Raw genomic sequence first — 17,084 nt, forward strand, 5'->3', positions numbered from 1 at the left:
GCACTTGATTTGAAGTAGCTATGAAATTGTGCTCAGTTTATGATCTTTAAGTTTATCCTCTAAAGTGAAGAGAATAGTAACCTGTCTAACCTACTTTCAAAGAGTTGTCATGAAGATCAAACAAGGCAGCATATTTGTAAATGTGTCAGAAACTTGTAAGACTCCTGGAGAATGAATAGACAAGAGTTAACACTCTTTCAAATCTAAGAAACACTTTCATGTACAATCAAAATGAAAGAATTTTGCCAGTTAAATTGACCTGCTGTTGATCATACAACATAGACCATTTTCAGAGGGGTTAGAATATGGGAGGACAGGAGGACATCTGCATCTCAGAATTGATAAAGTATAGTATATTGTGGTATGTTATTTTAGAGGTCTGCCGTAAAATTCCTTGTCTTTGGAAGCTGTTGAGTTTATTTATTTTGATTTCTTTAATGTACTAGGCTACAAATAATTGATAAGGCAGCTAAGTTTCTTTTGCATTCAGTACTCTCCTTCAGATTTCTCTTGAGAGGTCAGTGCCTTTTATATACAGAATTGCATTTTTCTCACTCCAGCAAGATGAAGGGGATGTCCAGACATTCACAGATGGCAAAGATTAGAAGTCCTCGCAGGCATCACAAATGGAAAAATGACCGTGTTGGACAGAAAGCAGCCGTTGGATCTGGCAGTTGCTTGGGTGATGCGAAGCCTGAAGATCCACCTGAAGCAAATTCAGACCCTCTGGGTGTTTTGGTAAACACGGATTCTGGTAAGCTGAAAGGAAAGTAGTGTGTTTATAAGTGTATAGACCGTGATGCTGAAGTTGATTCTTCACAGCATTGTTTGTGGAGAATTTAATGGCAAATATGTTTAAAAAAAAAAAAAAAAGTAGAACGATGCTTTTGTTTTTGTTTGTAGTAGGAGTGTCTTGTCAAAACCCTCATTTCTGAATCTTGGGGAGTGGGTGCATGAGGCAGGCAGGATGTAGAAGAAAGATGATATTTACTGGATAATTTTCATAGTATTGTGTAATCTTGGAAATGTTCTTAAGATTGTTCTGTATGGGGGCGCATGGGTGACTCAGTCGGTTAAGCGTCCAACTCTTGATTTTTGGCTCATATCATGATCTCAGGGTCATCAGATGAAGCCCCATGTCAGGGTTAGTGCTCAGAGGGGAGTCTGCTTGGGATTTGCTCTCTCTCCCTCTGGTGCCCCCCCATCCCCTGCACCATGCTCTCACTCTCCAAAATAAATCTTCGAAAAAAAAAAAAAAGATTGTTTTGAATGTTTTGATGCTGTAGATTCAGAGTTGCTTAATTATCTTAATTTTTCCCCACCTACGAGGTGGCTAATTTCGGTGGAAGCCAGTACTGTTTATGCTGCTGAGCATGAATATGATCTCCTTGAGTAAATAATATTATTTCATTTTTTTGATACTATTCTTCCTTAGCGTGTAGAATATCTTTATATTAGCTTTGAATTCCCTTACTCTTGCTTAATAAATTGAGAAATTAAAGGACCAGAATGCTGCTAACCACACAGAGATATCATCCAGCCTCTGAGGCTCCATTTTCCCTTCTAAACAATGAAAATGTAGGGGCGCCTGGGTGGCTCAGTGGATTAAGGCTCCTGCCCTCGGCTCAGGTGATGTTCTCAGGGTCCTGGGATCAAGCCCCACGTTGGGCTTTTTGCTCAGCGGGGAGCCTGCTTCCCCCTCTCTCTCTGCCTGCCTCTCTGCCTACTTGTGATCTCTATCTGTCAAATAAATAAATAAATAAAATCTTAAAAAATAAAATAAAATAAAGTAAAAAATGAAAATGTAAATGTAAATATTTCTACCACCTTTCCTTCCAATATCATCATGCAGCTTTATCTTATTATATGTATTTTCTCTTCTGCAAAGGAGTAGTATTAGTGAGGGGACTGATGCTAGCAGGCTCTGTTTAACTTGGAAGACAATGGCTTCTGTGATAAACACATGGCAAATATTTAAACTTGCGGATGGCAAGAAATGGGATAACTAATTCAATGACTGAATTAGGATAGAAAGGATCTTGGCATAGGGCGTGTTGGGCTAAGAATAATATATAATTTATTTAGAATAATAATAATTATTTTAACACCAGCTAACTCTTACTGAGTAAGGTACTTACAGTGCTCTACGTGCTTTATACATGTTAACTCTTTTCCTTTTACAATGCATATGTACTGTTGCTACTTGCATTTTAGAACTGAGGAACACAGGGTAGGTAATTTACCTTAGCCCAGCTGTTAGTTGGCAACAGTGCCAGAGTTTGAATTTAAGAGTCAAATTAAGAGACACTGTGCTTCTTTTAAATGTGAAGTCTGAATTTATCTTAAAAAAAAAAAATAGTGTATGAGCCTAGGATAGTTGTGATGTGGGAGAGAGTTTAGAAAAGGCATCTTTGCATCCTTGCTGATAGCAGGGAAAAGGCAGATGACATTTGGGGCCAGAGCTGAGTTTACTCTTGCGCACTGATTTCTTTCCTTCAGAAGGTGTTAGAGCCCACACACTTCTTCAGATTTACAGTGTGTGACCTTGATGATAAAACCATCTGTATCCAAATACAAACTTTCATGTCATTAAAATACTTGAAACACAAATACAAAGACTACTGTTAAAATTAGTAAGTTACTAATCTGAAAATTATGTAATTCTTCACTTCATGCAATTCTCTAAATGAACATTTAAGGGACTCTGTAATATTGAATAGTCTTCATTCTGTTAGCTTTGGTAGATGGGTAATTGTTATCTTCCTCTCTCTCTTTTAAAGTAATCTCTATACCCAACATGGGCCTTGAACTAACGACCTGAGATTAAGAGTTGCATGCTCAATGGACTGAGCCAGCCAGGCCCCCTCTGTTCTCTCGTTTTTTATTTTTACTTTTTTAAGTATTTTATTATTTTGGGTGAGCATGGTGATGGTATTAAGGAGGGCACGGATTGCATGGAGCACTGGGTGTTATATTCAAACAATCATGGAACACTGCATCAAAAACTAATCATGTACTGTATGGTGACTAACATAACACACCAAAAAAAAGATTTTATTTATTTATTTAAGAGAGAGAGGGAGAGAGGGAGAGCACAGAGAGAGGGAGTGAGAGGGAGAAGCAGAGACCCTGATGTGGGGCTCCATCCCAGGACCCTGAGATATGACCTGAGCCAAAGGCAGATGGTTAACTGACTGAACCACCCAGGTGCTCCTGTTTTCTCATTTTTAAAGAAGTATTTCAGCATGTGGTAATCTGGTGAAATACCAGCATAAGGATGATTATGTATTTTGCTCTACTTAAGCCTGTATCTAGGTCTTCAGGAGATGCTTTTGATGTGAGAGACAATAGTATCTTTTATCCTCATGGTAGAAAGTGTTTAGTCAGATTCTTTTGTGTCCAAGCAGTTGTATGAGAGACCTCAAGTAATTTTGTTTTGGTGTAAATGTGTAAGCCTTTACCTATATTGAGGGTCAAAGATGATTATGTAAGTCTTGAATATAAAAATCTTACAAGTAAGTTATAAATTCATAATATTCTTTAAGGAAATAAAAAAACCAATGATTAAGTTAGGGTAACTTAATTTTGTAGGAAAGATTTTGTTTAAATTTATATTATCCTTTATCTGGGATTTCTTCTGGATTATTTACATTTTCCAAATCAATGTTTAGACCATTGGTTCTTCAACTTTTCACTCCAGGTATAGCTACAAAAATCTGTGTGTACCATTTTTTCTCATGCCTGAATATTCTCAGCATGTCTGCTCTCTTTATCTCTCAGTCTTAAACTTGTTTGGAGGCGGCTTCCTTCTCCCTGGGCCACAGCGAGCCAACCTTAAGATCAGTTGTGCTCATTATTCAGGTTGTCATTGGTGGGGCACCACTGAAATGATGTGGCCCTGTTTGTGCTCTCGGGTGGTAGTTAGTACTTTTCATCACTAATTTCACTTGTAAAATGAAGATCTCCTGATGCCTTACATTTTTTTCCTTTTTTATTTTTGGGGGGCTCAAAACCTTATCTAGATAACAGCATTCACATTTTATTTTATTTGTTTATTTTTAATTTTTAAAAAAGATTTTATTATTTGACAGAGAGGGAGATAGAGAGAGTGCAAGTAGGCAGAGCCGCAAGCAGAGGTGGAGGGAGAAGCAGGCTCCCCGCTGAGCAGGGAGCCCAACATGGAGCCTGATCCCAGGACCCTCGGATCATGACCCAAGCCAGCATCACATTTTAAACAAGACAACAGTTCTTGAGGATCTTTACAGACTTCAGATCATGCTTAGAAAATCAGTATTTTTTGTGCTGGATGGTAGTATGTGAACTGTCATTACTAGTGCAGGTGCTTTAAACTGGGGATTGGTAGGGTTCAAAGGGAAAGCCTGTCATTTGGAGTCTCCCAGTTTATCAGTTTTAAATATGGCCTGTTTTCACCAGATGACCTTAATGTTGCTGTATTTTTTTTTTCTTTTTTAGTTCCTTGTGTGTTATGCTAACTAGATTCCTCAAGGTGTTATTGTTTTAAATCTTTTTTTTTTTTTTTTTTTTTTTTGCTATTTCAATAGTTAGGACCACATTTATTTTGTGGCTATTGTTTAAATGCATATACAACATGTTTTATGACTTTCCTGACCTGTGGTTTTAATAAGTGTTGTCTGAGCTAGAGGGAGAAGAGCTGGTCAGTAATGGGCATCAAGCGTCACTGACCGAAGTGCCTCAGCGCCCACAAAGTGAAAAAGACGCAATTTGTTAGTTCGTTATAGCGTAAATATAACTGTTGTCATAGAACACTGGGGGATATTAAGCTAGGTGGGCTTCTGGTGTTTAAAAGGTAAATGTTAAAATAAGAACATAAGCTAGCATATCAGCTGTTAAGAATGCTCCTTGTTAATGTTTGTTTTTGAGAGTTGGACACCATTAAAGCAAGGTTTCCATTTTTTCTGGTGACTTTTTCTGCAGAATTGCATTTTCTTTAAGGTACTTAATCTGTCTATAAATCTTCTTGCGGCTAGAGCATGTAATTGTGTTTCGTTTCATAAAGGCAATAGGAAATAGTTAGGGGATGAGGGGGAGAAACAAGTAAAGAAATAAGATGTAGGAAGAACCCAGATGAGAGCTTTTACAACTAGTGTTTATACTTACCAAGACTTACAAAGGGCGGGTTTTTGTTTTCCTTTTTTCATTTTAATAGGGATTTACTTGAGGTCCTACATTCTGCTTGTCCATCATTGTAATTCAGAGAAGTTTTTCCCTGACTTCAAGAAATTTATAGTCTGGTGATAAATTTTAGATTTATATGTATATATTTGGTTAGCGGGCACATGATATCTGTGTATGAGAGAGAGGTGAGATTTACTCTAGGAGAAGTGTTGCTAGGGTTTTAACAGTATGAGCAGTTATTTGAGCTTGTATTTTATAATCATTCTAAAGTTTGATTTTATCGTCTTCATTGCTCCTATCTTTTTACTGGCATGTTTTAGTTTAGAGAGGTGTTTTGGCTGTTTTTGTTAAAAAGTGAGTGAATTTTCTTCAGTATTATTTTGTTAGCTAGTACAGTGCCTTCAACATAATCTTTCCAACTGCTGACAATGCCTATATTCGAACTGCTAGTAGATCCAAGGGACTGTGGGAACAGCCTCCCACCCCCTTTTCAGATGAAAAGTCACTATAGAGGATGTTTTGATAGGACCAAAAGGACGATACCTCTTTTCAAAATGTTATTGGGTATCATGGATTCCTGAAACATAACTGAGGGAGAACAACCTAGGGGAGCACTTGTTCATTTTGTGAACTCCTAACTCTTACCCAGGAGGAGACATTCCAGTATAGTGAACTTTGTGACAGTCCTGGTAATGAATACACCAAGCATCTATAATGTGGTTTTACCATTTTCCAGTTGAAGAAACCAGAGCCTTTTGGAGAAATGATTGATTGTAGAGCTGGGACAGAGGAAATGCAAAGTGAACCTAGAGGATCTTAGTAGTGCCAGAGGGTTAGAAAGTGCTCAGAAAACAATCGGAATTGTGGGTATGTCAGAAGGATATAGGGATCAACTGAAAAGTGCTCTGAATAGCCTAAGTTGGAACAACTTGAGCCGCAAAGTAAATAATAATAGATTATAACCCAAAGAATACAATAAATATCCATGAGTCCATATTGATAAGAATAAGAAATGGGGAAAGAGGGATAGATCTTTCAGAAAAATTCTAATTAATAAATGTAAAAAAAATGAAGGAATTAAAAGTCACCATTAAAACACCACAGTAATAGTTGTTTCAGGCAAGACCCACTGATGAATGGTAAAATTAGTGGCAAAACTTTAAAACATGGTATTTATGTAGTTTCAAAATATTGCTCCCTAAATATTAGTTACTGTGGTGATTTTAACATGTCTAAATTTCTTTGATATTCATTACTCTAAGAGAGAGGAGCTTAATTCCCTTCCCCTTGAATGTGTGAATCATTTTTTTAAAAATGAAAGAGAAAAATCGTAACTTTATAGCAAAGAAACCAGGCAGACCACCAAGAGCTCAAGATTAACGTAACTAATAATAAGTCATGTTGATGTCATGGACTCCTGGTATGAGGTGATGGAAAGGACACTACCTAAAATCCGTAGCCTCTGTGCAATCATCAAAAAACCTCAGATGGACCCTCGCTAAGGGCCATTCTTCAATAACCGGTAGTCTTCAAAAGTGTCAAGTTTGTTAAAGACAAGGAAATACTGACAGATTGACACAGATTTAGAGGAGACACAGATAAGGAGTCATGATGATTAAATACATAATGTGATATGATGGATTGGATCCTGAAGCAAGAAAAGGGTATTAGTGGAAAAACTAGTGAAATCGCAGTATAGTCTGTAGTTTCAGTAGTGTTCTACCAGTGTTAATTTGGTAGCTATAATAATGTGCCATGGGTATGTAAGGGAGGGGAAGCTATATAGTAGGGTATATGGAAGTTCTCTGTAGTATCTCTGCAACATTTGTGTAAATCTAAAATTGTTTCAAATATAAAGTCTTAAAAAAAGGGAAGGCAGGAAAAGGGGCGATATGTAGGCCTATTAATGCCTTGCCCTCCGCTTCTTGAATTGTGAGGAAACACTTTCCTGGAGGAAAGTGATTCCTCCAGGGTTTATTTTCCTATGTTTTTCTATTATATTCTGTTTTTTGGTTTTTTTTTTTTGTTTTTTTTTTTTTTTAGTTTCTCCTTTATTTTATTTTCTATTATATTCTGATTATAAAAACAAAAAACTGGAGAACATTTAAAAAAAATCTACTATCTTACAGAGATAGCCACTGCTCACATTTTGTTGTATATCCTTTTAATATTTTTTGTATCACATGTGTATGATTTTTAAAAATAAAAATGGAATCATGTTATTAAAGAAAAGAAGGAAAGGAAGAAAAATGAGCTTTGAATCCAGACAGAACTAGGTTTGTGTTGTGGCTCCACCTTTTCCTAGCCCTATCGTCCTGTGCCAGTTAGACTTTTTTAAATACGTCTTTACTCATTCCCGCAAGTTTGTTCTTCAAATATTTGTTCAGCACTTAACGTACTGTTCTAGGCTCTGAAGATACAGTACTGAACAAAGCCAAACCCTTTCTCTCCTGTAGCTTGTACTCGTTCACATCTAAGTACAACAGATAGTTGTTTAGAGTTTACTATAACAGGGAGCAGAGAAATGGAACCACAGCTGGAAGAAGACATTTGTTAGCATTATTACTGACCGTAGGACATTTTGGGAGGTTGGCTTCATCTTAATAAAAGGACCTTATGTATCTGTAGGAGCTCTTTCAGCCCATTAGTTAAGAATTGGAATTTGGGACAAACCGTAAGAGACTCTTAATCTCACAAAACAAACTGAGGGTTGCTGAGGGGAGGGGAGTAGGGAGAGGGTGGTTGGGTTATGGACACTGGGGAGGGTATGGGCTATGGTGAGCGCTGTGAACTGTGTAAACCTGGCGATTGGTGATTCACAGACCTGTACCCTTGGGGCTAATAATACATTATATGTTAATTAAAAAAATAAATTAAAAAAAAAAGAAATGGGATTTGGAGCCAAAATTTTGCTATAACAGGGAACAGAGAAATGGAATTGTAGTTGGAAAAAAGGACATTTATTAGCATTATTATTAATCATAGAGACATTTTGGTAGGATGGCTTCATTTTAATAAAGAGGATTTTATGTATCTATAGGAGAGATTCTAGCCCATTAGTTAAGAATTGGGATTTGGAGTCAGAGAGCCCAGATTTAACTGTGAACCAACTGTTGTATAATTTTCTTACCTGAAGGAAAAGTTACTCAGATTCTCTGAATTTTGGGTTTATCATCTGTAATTAATAGTGAAAATTATAACCTCCTAAGGATTAATACAAGCTCATACTTTTAAAGAGCTATGTTATAGTCAACAGTATTGTGCTTTTTAGTATCTCTCTTGGAGTCTTGGATGGAAATAATAGTTGGGCTTATTATCTTAAAAACAGTGAGTTGAATAGTCTCCATATTAATATTGTTATAGATTTGTTTAGTCCACTAATAATTTGTATGTAGAACTGCTTTATTTTTCTTTCCCCTTTTTAATTCAGGAAGAAAGATCATAAGCTTAAAATTGACAAGCAGCAGTTTTCAGAAGGCATGGTGCAGGGTAATATGGATGGGTGGAGGGAGGAGAGGGGATTTAATTTCATCCACCAGTAGGTTGTAGTTCCATATTCACATAGAAATATACCCCCATTCCTACTGACATGTTTTGTTTTCCCCTAGACTGACTTGGTGAATACTAAATGCTGCCTTGAAATGTTTTGTATTGGTTGTGGGTTGAGCTGGTACATTACATAGACAGGTTACTTCCTGTCTTCATGCTTCAGTCAGGCTTTTTATTTTTTATTGGTTGTTTAGACTAGATTTAATACACTTTTAGAGCTGCCAAAAACAAATGTAATAGATGGTATCCTGAGGCTACAACTAGGCTCACTGGGCTACGATCAAACTCTGCCTTTGGCAGGCTCTTTGATACTTGCTAAATTCTCTGGCTTGGCTTGTTTACTTAAGTTCTTAGAAGTTCTAAATATAAACTTTGGGTGAATTCATTGCAGCATAACTCTTTGAGTAAGCCTTTATATATGGAATGGTTTAAATATTATTTGTGCTCTCAAAACTAGTCTTAAAAACAAAAAAGGTAGGGTGCCCGGGTGGCTCAGTCAGCTAAGTGTCTACCTTTGGCTCAGGTCATGATCCCAGGGGCCTGGGATGGAGCCCCTTGTCAGGTTCCCTGCTCCACAGAGAGTCTGCTTCTCCCTCTGGTCCTCCTCCCATTTGTTCTTCCAATCTTTCTCTCTTTTTCTTTCAAATAAACTAAAATAAAAACCAAAAAGGTAGTTATATTATTTATTCCTAAATCTAATTTTTATAGTCAGTCATTCTAATCCAGTGAAATTAAATGAATATCCGGCCTTGGCCTTCCTACTACTTTAATAAAATTAATTAATAGCACAATAGCCTAAATAAAATAAAATTAATTAGTAGCCAAAACTGTATAATTAATTTAGAGAAGGCCCAAATTTCGTAACCTGTGAAGCATAATAAGTAACTTAGCTGTGCTATAGCTGCCACTGGCCTTCTGTCTTCTCTTTAGGGCAAGTAGCTTCTCTGACCACAATGGTTTAAACCAAGGGAAAATGTCCAGGTTTCCTGAATTTTGTTTTGGGGGAAGGTTAAGGAAATGATCAGAAATGACTTTCTTTTCACTAATGTATGAAGCAGTAGGGAGGCTATCAGCTTTCTTTGCTCTGGGGGTGGATGTGTTTGGTATACTGTTTTACTTCTTTCCCATTCTATTTCAGAGTCTGACAAAGAGGAGAAACCACAAAGCACTGTTATACCCAAGGAAGTGACACCAGCCCTGTGCTCACTCATGAGCAGCTATGGCAATCTCTCAGGGTCAGACAGTGAGCCAGAAGGTAAGTCATGGGCTCAGTTGTTACAGGTGGGTTTGTTTTGTTTTGTTGCTTTTTGAATTTGGTGTGTACTACGCACCAGTATGTTTACACATCCTTTCATGTGTGTCTTTCTGAGGACAAGATGTGTCAAGCATATTCTTTATTTCATCTTCACATTTTTCATTTGGTGTTAGCATGGGATAAAGGAAAACTTGAGAAATGAGGAAATGTATTGCTAGTCTGGGAGAAAAAGGCAAAAATAATATGACAGGATAGGAAGGGGAAGAAATAATGTTTCACTAATGGAATCAAAGAAAATTCTAAAAGATAGAGCAAAGAAAGTTAATTTCCTCTGTTTACTGTCAAGAACCCTTGTCTTAACATATTTAGAGCACCTTTGGTCGGTGAAAAGAGGTCCTTTGTAACAAAGTGAATGACAGAATTCCTTACATGTATGTAGAGCATTTTTTTTATGGAGCACATTTACATAAATTACCTCATTTGGAGAACATAGTAACTCTATTCTTGTGTCAGATTAGCCTATGTGTTTTAAAGACTGGATGAAATGGAATCCTTTCAAGGTTCTTTCTAAGTAATGGTGATGTACAGTACAGAATACATGTCTAACCTTTAGAAATGACAACAAACCAGCTTAATCTAGTATCTTTTCTTAGAGTTACCTCAAAGTTGTATGTTGTTGATCTGTTGAAGCATGGCAATTCTAAACCCACGGTTCATATAAATAATCAGCATATGTTTAGTGAATAAGCCTTGCCCTTCTGTTCTGGAAACCTGGCTCTGCACAGTAAGTCTATTTGGGCTTTACCAACTATGAGAGAATTCACGTGTCTGTGTCTCTGCACTAGATGTATACTGAAGACAAAGAATACAGGTTCTACAGGTGTGTAGAAGGAAGGGAAGATTTTAATGTAATTGGATGACGATGGTGGCACTTTTAACGTTAATTAAGCTAGAGATAATCACTGTATAGTTGGAAGATGTTGAAGGAGAACAAATTGGCATTAACTGTGAAGGATAATGTTTAGATATATCTGTAACATAGGGATTTTTTTCTTCTTTTTTAATGGACCATGGTTTACTATGGTAGCTGTTTAAAAGCTACTTGAATTTTGAAATATAAACTACTTTGGTTTTATCAGGTATTTCTTAACAGATGGTTGCCTCTTCTTGTTTTTATTTTGATTTTAACTATAACAGTAGTTATTTCTTTACTCTTGTTTCCAGTACACTGATAGAAGATGGAGTTATTCTTTAAACACATATTACATTTCCTGCTTATCACGTGTTTTTATGACAGGTGATAGCAATGAAAGCTGTTACCACATTACTGAATCTTATAAAAACAAGCCACACTAATGCTCTCTCTCTCTCTCTCCCAAGATAAAACATTGAATACTTTCATTCTCATGTCTTTATTTGCATACGCACAAGCAGACAAGCAGGGGGAGTGGCAGGGAGAGGGAGGAGCAGGCTCCCTGCTGAGCAAGGAGTGCCTGAGGGACTTGATCCCAGGACCCTGGGATCATGACCTCAGCTGAAGGCAGACCCTTAACCGACTGAGCCACCCAGGAGCTGCCACCATTTTTAAATTAGAAGAAAGGAAGGAAACTGGGAGGGATCTTTTGAGGTCCCACTCCTTCATTTGTAGAAACTTCTGCTTAAAGAAGATAAGTTGACAAAGCTGGTATGTGAGAGAGCTAATAGAAAGCCTAGGTTTAGGGACTTAAAAATCTAAAAAAAGCCAGCTGTATTGCCTTTCATTGTAGTCATTCTCTTTGTTATATTTAGTGTCTTACTGCACAGAAATGCATAGCTTTATCTTATAGATAAGAGAAGGTATTTATCTATTAAAAGATATATTTTATCTTACATGAATTTATTTTTACTAATTGTCTACAATGCCCTGCCTGAAGGAAAAACCCCTTGCTTTATATTCCCAAGGCTTCAGAATTACTATATGTAGTTTGAATTCAGCTTTATTAAGCCATCTAGGTCACCAGCAAGTTTCCAACTTCCATTGTAAGTTCTAGGCTATGGGATAGGATATTGACACATAGGGACTTTGGAAGAAATAAACCAAAGAAATAAAGTGGGCTTTTCACCATGAAATAGCATCTAGAAGGCTGTTTATTTAAGTGGATTCTAAATGGAGAGGAGCAGTTTGATTCCTCACAGATTTTAACAATTGTATCATCATAGTTATAATCTGTCTTGATTTAGGAATCGATACAAAGGTGTATAGAGGATCTTAAATGTGACCAGTGCTGCTCCAGAATGAGTTTTTTTTTTTTTTTAAAGATTTTATTTATTTATTTGACAGAGAGAGATCACAAGTAGACAGAGAGGCAGGCAGAGAGAGGGAGGGAAACAGGCTCCCTGCCGAGCAGAGAGCCCGATGCGGGACTCGATCCCAGGACCCCGGGATCATGACCTGAGCCAAAGACAGAGGCCCAACCCACTGAGCCATCCAGGCACCCTTTTTCTTCATTTCTAATAAAAGCAATCAAAGCTATAAATTTGCCTCCATGCATTGCTTTAGCTGCATCCTACAAATTTTTGTTATGTTTTCATTTTTATTGTTTAAAAATATTTTCTAATGTCTCATGTGGGTTAGTTAGATGTGTGTTGTATAGTTTCCAGAGATTTGGCAGTTTTCTAGATAGTTTTCTGTTAATGATTTTACTTTAATTCTGTTATGGTCAGAGGGCATATTTGCACACTTACAGTTTTTTTTTTTCCAGTTCATTGAGACTTGTTTTGTAGCCTAACACAAATGAATGTTCACGTGAACCTGACAAAAATATGTATTGGGTTGAGAGTTTGTCAGTTTGAGTTCTTAGTCATACTCAGGTCTTCTCTATCCCTGCTCATTTTTTGTTTAATTTTCTTCAGTTACTGAGCAGTGTTAAAAGTCTCCAACCTTAATAATGGATTTGTCTGTTTCTTGTTTCAGCTCTGTGGGCTTTTGCTACATGTATAGTGAAATGCTGTTATTAGGTGTTACTATTTTGCTTTCTTGATGAATTGATTTCTTTATCGTTATGAAGTGCCCTTCTTTGTCCCTGGTTATAGTCCCTGTTCTGAAGTCTCCTTTGTCTGATATTGATATAACCAATCCAGCCTTTTTATAATTGGTGTATGCATGGAATTTTCTTTCCTCCTTTTACTTTTAGTCTGTGACTGGTCGTAGGCAGTCCTTGCTTTGTACTTCCTTGGTAACTGAGATTTGATCTCAGTTCTGTTTGTGAAAGCAAGAACTACCTACAATTTAAAGTTGGTTTCTTGTAGACATGACATAGTTGATCTTGTTGTTCTCTACCATCCCGCCCCAGTCTGACCACTCACCCTTTTAAGTGGGATGTTTAAACTATTTAAACATATTATAATTATTGATATGGCTTGTTTCTTTTTGTCTCACCTTTTGTTCTATTTTCCTTCTTTTCCTGCCTTTGGATTTATGCTGCCTAATTATTAGGGCAATGCAAATATAGGTTTATTTGTTGACCTCTTTGTTTTACTTTTTAGGAGTTGGTCTATCTAGAGTTTATAGTATGCAACTAACACTTACCACAATATACTTTAGTGATGTTATACCACTTCATATAGGATTTAAGAATTTTATAGCAATATACTTACACTCTCCTCTTCCATTCCTTTGTGCTGTTGTTATCAGGTTTTCCTGCAGATGTTATGAATCCTACATGCATTGTTACTATTTTTGCTTAGAATAGTCAGTTATCTTTAAAACCTTTTTTAAACCAGAAAAAAAAGTCTTTTGTATTTATCCACATATTGATGATTTCTGATGCTCTTCATTCCTTTGTGTAGATCCAAGATTCCGTCTGGTATTATTTCCTTCATAGAGATCACTTTCTATAACTCTTTATGGTAATCTCTTCAGTTCTTGGCAGTTATATTTCTGATTTGAAAAATATGGTACTACATTGAAAATGCATAGTTTTTATTAGTAAGTAGCCAGTATTATGGCTGCTGGGGGGAGTATTATGGCTTTTTTGGTTATTTTGTAAGTTTACCTTTTTTTTTGGTTAATCTTTGTATTTGTTTTTCATTACTTTCAGAAGCTCCCATTAAGACTGAAGCAGACATTCTGGTGGCCAATGAGGTTCTTCATAGCAATACTCCTACTCCTAAGAGACCCAGTCCCAGTGCTAAAGTGACTGCTAGGAAGTATGAGAGCCCAAAGAAAAGTTTTAAAAAGACAAAACCTAAGAGGAAAAAAGATTATCACAACTATCAAACGTTATTTGAATCACGGACACACCATCCATATCTCCTGGAAATGGTAAATGATTTTTCTTTACATTCTAATCTTTGTGTTCTTCTCAAATGATAAAGATAGAGCCACTGGGTTTCCTCATGGGTTCATGCATGCGTGTTTTTAAAGTTTACCAAAGACATTTGCTCCTTGAAGACTCCATTTGTGTATCTTAATTTTGAAACTGCATTTGGAATACAGCTGATATTCAGTAAATATGGAATAGTATACTTTTCAAAACTGCTTAAAATAAAAGGATCTGTAGAATTAACTGATTGGTAAGGAAATATGTATTGAGGTGTACTGACATTTTTCAAGTTTCTCTTGAAATCACAACTAAACACAAAGGCAGACTGAAGGGAGAAGGAGTTTTTTTATGTGTTTATTTTGTGCATTATTGGCTTTATTCTTAGTGTGATGTGCTGAAAAATCTATTTCTTCAAATTTTAAAAGAACCAGTAGCACATCTTTTGATTCTAAGTAATGGACATGAAGTCGTTCAAAGATCCAGTTCTTTTGTGCTAGAAGTAATAGAAAATATACCAAAATTTTTATTAGAGTTGTAGAACTATTGACAATGTGTGAGAGTCGTTTTTGCCCTGTCAGCTAAGTGTTTCTGCTATAGCTGAACTGTTCTGTAGCTACACTCTTTGAGGTGTTACATGTAGACACAGTTGCTTCTTGTTTAAATTGATCTGGAATGGACTGCCTGTTTTGTAAATTTCAGTGCTTCTATAAAGTAAATTGCATTTTTAAAATACTTACCTCATAAGTGGTAAATTAAATCTTCTGTTCACTAGATGTTCATTCCTTTGTGAGGTCTCTCTACTGCACTAATGACATCAGCAGATAAATTGAGTGATCTTATCCTTTTTGACAAATCATAGATGATTCCTTGGTTATGTATTTCATCTAAATACGGGGGATTTTTAGATTTCCTTCAGTTACAGTAAGCACAAAAGTGAAAAGTTACAAAAGCCCAGGAATGTTGGGATTTTTTTTTACTACTGGTTTCATCATTACTATATTTACTGTATCTGCTCATCAGTTTCTATACTATTTGTAGGTTTGGGTTTAGGAGGATCCCCTTTGACGTGATTTGTGGATTAAAGAATTGCAGACGTTTAAACTTGTATTTCCTGTCCTTTGTTACATACTCCCAGAGAGGATGCCCAGTGTGAACATTTGTGCCATACAAAAAGCTAGATAATCTTGGTATAAGTTAAAAAGAAATGTTCTTATATTATTTTTTAACAAGATAATTTAAATATAATAATCTATTTAAATATATATTACAAATTTATTAAAAATTATATTGTAAGTATATAAATATATATCTTTATTGTTTTGTTCTTTAGGGGAGACACATATAATATTTTAGGATATATTTTATTTATCATTTTATTTATTATTTTTTAGCTTTTAGCTCCGGACATCCGACATGAAAGAAATGTGATTTTGCAGTGTGTTCGGTATATCATCAAAAAGGACTTTTTTGGACTTAATACTAATTCTGCAAAAACTGAAGATATATAGGTATCTGATGTTTCAGCACTCATGTGAAATAGTCCCATTCTAAATTTAGTGGAGGAAAACCTTTTTAAAAAAACAAAACAAAACAAAACAAAAATGGATTAGTAATTAAATTGTAGGCCTCATGGGATATTATGTTGGATTTTTAAATCTTTCCTTTGAATCTATGCAAATAAATACATAACTGATTTTTAAGACTGTGTCTGTATTGTTGGGGATGTGCATAGTATTTGCTGGCAGAATTCTGTTATTATATTTACATGTATGTATTGCTGTCAGGTAAGGAAGTCTGCTCTGGGGACAGTTAAGAATTAAAGATATTGGTTTAGTAGTAAAGAAAAAAGCTTTAAAAATGTTAAATTCGGCTGAGCAAAACTTTAGCTTAGGGAGAGAAGTACATTCATTTTGTTTTTAATGCAGGAGAACAAGAATCATTCTTTAACCAAAGCAAGGGGGATTATTTAGAAAATAAACCGTATCAAATTAATGTATTCGAAAGGTCTTGAAATTTAAAATTTCCCTGTTTATTTCAAAGGACATTTTGAAATTCACCTATTGGCGCTAATTATTTCAAATATTGAATGTTTGGAATATTAATATAGATAAGGCCTTTGAGTGTGTTTAGATTCACTGAAAATGCTTGTTTTTGGTATGGTTCAGAATTGGACCTTTTTAATTTCTCTGTTGAAAACTATATAAAACATGGTACTTGATGAAGCCCATCTAATTTATAGTCAAAACAATAGTTTGTAAAATAAAGTAAAACCTTAGAACCAGTTTTAAGATTTAATTAAAATTCATCCTATGAGCATATCAATTGAACCCTTTTTAAATAGATACTTTAATACCAAAGATTTTTTTTCCCAGAATTTTTTAAAATTTAATTTCTTTTCAGTAACAGAATTCATTCACCCAGTACGCCATGCAATACGTGCCCTCCATAATACCCACCACCAGGATCCCCCAACCTTCCACCCCCAACCCCTTCAAAGCCCTCAGATTGTTTTTCAGAGTCCATAGTTTCTCGTGGTTCATCTCCCCCTCCAATTTCCCTCAACTCCCTTCTCCTCTCCATCTCCCCGTGGCCTCCGTGTTATTTGTTATGCTCCACAAATAAGTGAAACCATATGATAATTGACTCTCTCTGCTTGACTTATTTCACTCAGCATAATCTCTTCCAGTCCCATCCATGTTGCTACAAAAGTTGGGTATTCATCCTTTCTGATGGAGGCATAATACTCCATAGTATATATGGACCACATCTTCCTTATCCATTCGTCCGTTGAAGGGCATCTTGGTTCTTTCCACAGTTTG

The 17,084-nt window shown here is 36.0% G+C and overlaps 1 protein-coding gene across 1 annotated transcript in view; it reads left to right on the top strand.

Annotated features, from left to right (window-relative positions):
* LOC111147049 (NUFIP1, FMR1 interacting protein 1) overlaps nt 1-16,264 on the top strand; it is a 41,756-nt gene extending 25,492 nt beyond the window's left edge. Inside the window, 4 exon segments of the mRNA XM_022502915.1 lie at nt 561-754; nt 9,845-9,961; nt 14,041-14,264; nt 15,657-16,264. Of these exon segments, the coding sequence (XP_022358623.1) occupies nt 561-754; nt 9,845-9,961; nt 14,041-14,264; nt 15,657-15,773 (652 nt within the window). The 3' untranslated portion in view covers nt 15,774-16,264.
* Nucleotides 16,265-17,084: the final 820 nt, after the last annotated feature.

Source organism: Enhydra lutris, unplaced genomic scaffold (assembly GCF_002288905.1).
Source record: "Enhydra lutris kenyoni isolate GAN:26980312 unplaced genomic scaffold, ASM228890v2 scaffoldscaffold15, whole genome shotgun sequence".
NCBI lineage: Eukaryota > Metazoa > Chordata > Mammalia > Carnivora > Mustelidae > Enhydra > Enhydra lutris.